Genomic DNA, 4436 nt, shown 5'->3' with positions numbered 1-4436 from the left:
GGACTTTTAAAAAACTTTAGTTTTGTTATATGTTTAATACTTATGGGGCTGTAATTATGGGAGGATTATATTTGGGAAATATGAAATAAATATCTATGGCCATTTAAACTTTTGGTCTACATACAAACGATACTTTGGCCTTATTGCTATAAACGAAAAAGGGAATATTATCAGTGTCTGTAGGGAGCATAATGGTGGAATGGGTTGGGACATCAGTTGTCTGCAGCCTGTTCAGATCCTGGAAGTATAAGATGAGTGCTGTTAATACCAGGAGTGGTCTCTCTTCCATGCTCCCCTCGCCATCACACTTTATTTCTATTTTAGATCTTGCACAAATCTGCAGGTTTTTTTTTTTTTTTAGTTTTGACCAGTCAAAGAAAGAATATCTCTTATCTTCATTGTGTTATTTAATGAATCAAGAGGTATTAATATTCAGTCAACCTTAACAGCTTACTCTATATCTATGAAATGTCTTGATATTTCAGTCTATAAGTACAGACATAGACTGGGAAAGCAGAACAAATGAGGACCCTTCTATTTTTTTTTAACCAACAATACTTAAATCCTTGGTTAAAAAAAAATGCTGTAATATAATAATACAATATAAAAGTCTAAGTAATTAATTAATCATAATCAATAAAAAAAATGATCTTTCTATGAAATAATAATTAAATAATATGAAACGAATCAAATTATTAATAAAAAAAAATGGTGAATAATGAATGTTAAAACAATTCGTAAAAATACAAAAAAATTTTTTTTTAAATGTATATCTCTAAAACTCCATAAATGATCATATAAAAAATATATATCGAACTGTTTTATTTTCCTAGTCTACAAAGTGGCAAAACCATTGATTGATATTTAAAATTAAATTGATTGGAAGTAAATTAAAATTGTCAAGCTTCTATTGAGCCATTTAATAATGGAAGCTCTTAAATAATTGTTTAACTATTTCAGTTTACCAAAAGATATTTCTGCTGATGCAGCTGTCATTGGGATACTTTAAAATATTCTATATGCAATTTCCATATTCTTATAATTTGCAGTTTAGTCAAATTGATGGATTATTTTGAGGATTTTTATTTTAATTTATATAATAAAAAAAAAATTGAAAATTTTTGAAAATATTGGAGGATTTTTAGTAATTTATTACCATTCAATTTGTTACTCTCACTGAGAAGCAACCAATAACATTATTAAGTATTCATATTATATTTTAAATTTATATTTTTTCAATGATTTAATTATATATTTCAATTAAACATTTTAATAATTGTCTCCCTTTCTAATGAAGAATTGTAGAACTAAAAGTAAGCTCTAGGAGAGGGCACCTTCTTGAACTACGCCTTAACATAGACCTGGGTCTAGTTATTTAGAAACCCCATGTAAGAAATAACTAATTTTCACTTAATAACTTGAAGGTCCTTAGCAACATTTAAAATATTGCAAAAAATATATAAAATGAATTATAATAAAATGATATTTGTCCAGGCCTGGTTGCAATATTCATGGTGGATGCTGCCTCGAGTACAGGAGACTACACTCATAAGAGCCTTGCATTGGATGCCTTCTATGACGACTGTAACAGATATAAAAACGATTACATGGGACAGCAAGTCTGTGGAGATAATGGCATCACCTACCATAATCTATTGGATCTTCACTGTATGAGTTACAAGCAAAACAAAAATAAAGGTAAATGAGAAAAGTTCCTTGGTAAGAAGAAATAAAATAAAATGAGAAAAAATGATTTATCAAATTTTAATAATATTTATAAAGAGAAACAGAATGATACTATATAAGTTTAATATTATTTTACTCAGATATGTTTAGACAAATAATTTTAATAGTATTAGAGTTGGATCACATTAAGACTCACTTGATCTTCTACAAAGCATTCAATGACTCACCTTTCAATTTTAAAATTACAAAAACTCACAGATTTTTAATGCTGAATAATAGGTTAAGATTTAAGAGTAGTGGTTAGTTAAGATGTTGCTTCTATGCAATGAGAAGGAAAAGTAACCTGTAAGGGTGTGTACTGTATACACTAGATAACATTTGTGTAGAGGTGTGTAATGTGCTGTATTTAGTTCATTCTGCCTTTGTCTATGTGTAGATATTCTTCCAGCCTGAAGGACCAGGAAATACCAAATCCAGACTGGTGAGAGCATCTATAATCAACTGGTTGAACAACTGGAATATGATAATGATACAGAAATTATTGCTAAATCTGATCATTTCATACAATAAGCTTATATTAAAGATTCGATGGAGAGATGAATAAAGCCAAAACTAAATATATGTAGACCAGTGATGGAAAAAACCTGTTTGAATACTTTGAGGCTGGGGAACACAGATCCCAATGAGTGGAGAATTTTTTTTATCATGGGCTGATCTCAGTTTGATGGGCCGTTCATAGCTCAAATGGCTAACCCTCTAGTTAGCCTAAGCACAGTCTTAACAATCTGAGATCTGTTGGTGGTGCTGGTTCGAATCTGGCCTGGGGCATTGACTTTTTTCATTGAGTGGCAGTCCCACAAAATGAAAAACTTAACCCCAACCATGATTAGACAGTATAGAACTCCAATGGGAGTCTTGGCCAAAAGAAAATTCAGTTAGGTGATAACTTACAGAATCTTTGATGTTATTTTAGCCACTCCTTGTACATGAGAAGCAGACCTCACCTCACTCTATCTTCTGTCAGATTAACCTAAGGCTATGCAATGTCTAAATATACAATGTCTAAATCATCCCGTATTACACATTGAGCTCAAAGTTGAGCTCTACAACTAAAGCAGCAGCGAATTGGTAATATAGATCAGAAATTGTAATATTAAGAAGAATTTTTGAACCTACCCTAGAAGATGTTTGGTGAAGGAGCCCCATTAAGGAGCTCTATGAGTCATACCAAAACATTTTGAAATTTATTCAGCTAGGGAGCCTTCATTGGTCTGTTCTTATTAACCATGTTAAACAATTCTAAGATTCCCAAAAAAACACATAACAAAGGTCCTAAATTGGTCTTATAGAATTGGGAGGCAAAAAGCAAGATGGTGAATTGGAGTGGCAATAGAAGCTAAACTACTTCTTGGCACCTGAAATTGGACTTTATGCATAAGATAATGAAGAGGATAGATTCATAAGGCATGCTACGATATGCCCATCTGGTATGGATTTGGGCTCACTGTGATACATAAGGGATCTCTGCATTGCTGTAGCTAAGGACTGGTTGTGCTTCAGGTTTGGACACAATTGACACGGTAAAGTTAAACCATAGTATCCCCTAAATTGAAGAAAGGTTGTTAGCAGTGTTCAATGACTGTCTTAATAGAGGATCCTTTCTAAGAAGCTAGAAAATTGGACATCAAGCTCATTTACAAAGGAGGAGACAAGGATAAGAAGTTAGCCAAGTCTTATAAGCCCATATGTCTCCTTCCAGTAATAAGCAAAGTGTTGGAAACCATGGTATTCACTAGCCTGCAAGCAGTCTTCTCAAGAGCTAGCCATCCACATCAGTACAGATCCACTGAAGCCAGAGGAACCGCAGATGGAAGCTGTGTGCTCTACTCATTTCTCCCTGGATAGGAGAGAAAAAACTACACCAGCAAGGCCTCTGTAGAAGAGCAAGATATGTTGCAGCAATGAGTTTCACCCACTGCTGCAAACACCCGTATTGCCTAAACTGGCAGAGTAGGGTGATAATTAACATAATACATAGCAAAGTTTGTGCCAGTTTCCATTAAATAGATCAGTGATTCTCAACCACTATACTGTGGCACATAAATGTGTTACAAGATTCTTGGAGTTTGTTGGCAATACCAGGGAATGTCTTGTTCCAAAAGAAAATTTATTTATTTTACAATTTGTTATTAACTAACATTACATTCAGTCAGAATATTTATTTGATTATAAAATTGTGGCTATATATTCTAAGGTACTTTCACAGTTAAATTATATGTATATATATTGTAATAATTTTAAAAAATATTAAAAAATAAAAAGAATCTTTGCTCGTTTTATTAACTTTTTTCAAATATAAGAGATACTTTGGGTTCAAATTAAGAACTTTAATATTAAATAGATAATATAATTTTATTATACAAAAAGACTCTTAATCTCAGGGCATGTAGTTACTAGGCAATCAGAATACTAACACTTTTACTATTAACTTAATTAAATTAATATCTCTGTTACAATTGTATTTAAATTTAGTTATTAACCAAACTAACCAAGTTCACGATCTTCTTTCGTTGATTCCTTGGTGTCTTCTTTTTCTTATTGTTCTTGTCTTAGCGTCCAAAATGGTTTCCTCTTGACAGAAATTGATGAGGACCTCCTTCTCCTGAAGACATCATTTCTCTTCGGCGCCCCAGACACGAGTGACCGTTCCCTCCAAAAACAAAACCTGCCTTGAGGTTACATGTAAACAT

General features: G+C 32.3%; 1 protein-coding gene across 1 annotated transcript in view; it reads left to right on the top strand.

Moving 5' to 3' along the window:
• Positions 1 to 1301: 1301 nt before the first annotated feature.
• The window catches only part of LOC106685650 (serine protease inhibitor dipetalogastin), a 23046-nt gene continuing 19911 nt past the window's right edge, over positions 1302 to 4436 (top strand). The window contains exons 1-2 of the mRNA XM_067048163.1: positions 1302 to 1388; positions 1495 to 1698. Of these exons, the coding sequence (XP_066904264.1) occupies positions 1512 to 1698 (187 nt within the window). The 5' untranslated portion in view covers positions 1302 to 1388; positions 1495 to 1511. The remainder of the gene's footprint in view (positions 1389 to 1494; positions 1699 to 4436) is intronic.

The sequence above is a fragment of the Halyomorpha halys genome, unplaced genomic scaffold, assembly GCF_000696795.3.
Source record: "Halyomorpha halys isolate HHAL.00 unplaced genomic scaffold, Hhal_1.1 Scaffold722.1, whole genome shotgun sequence".
In the NCBI taxonomy this organism is placed as follows: Eukaryota; Metazoa; Arthropoda; class Insecta; order Hemiptera; family Pentatomidae; genus Halyomorpha; species Halyomorpha halys.
This window is presented reverse-complemented; position numbering and strand designations above follow the sequence as displayed.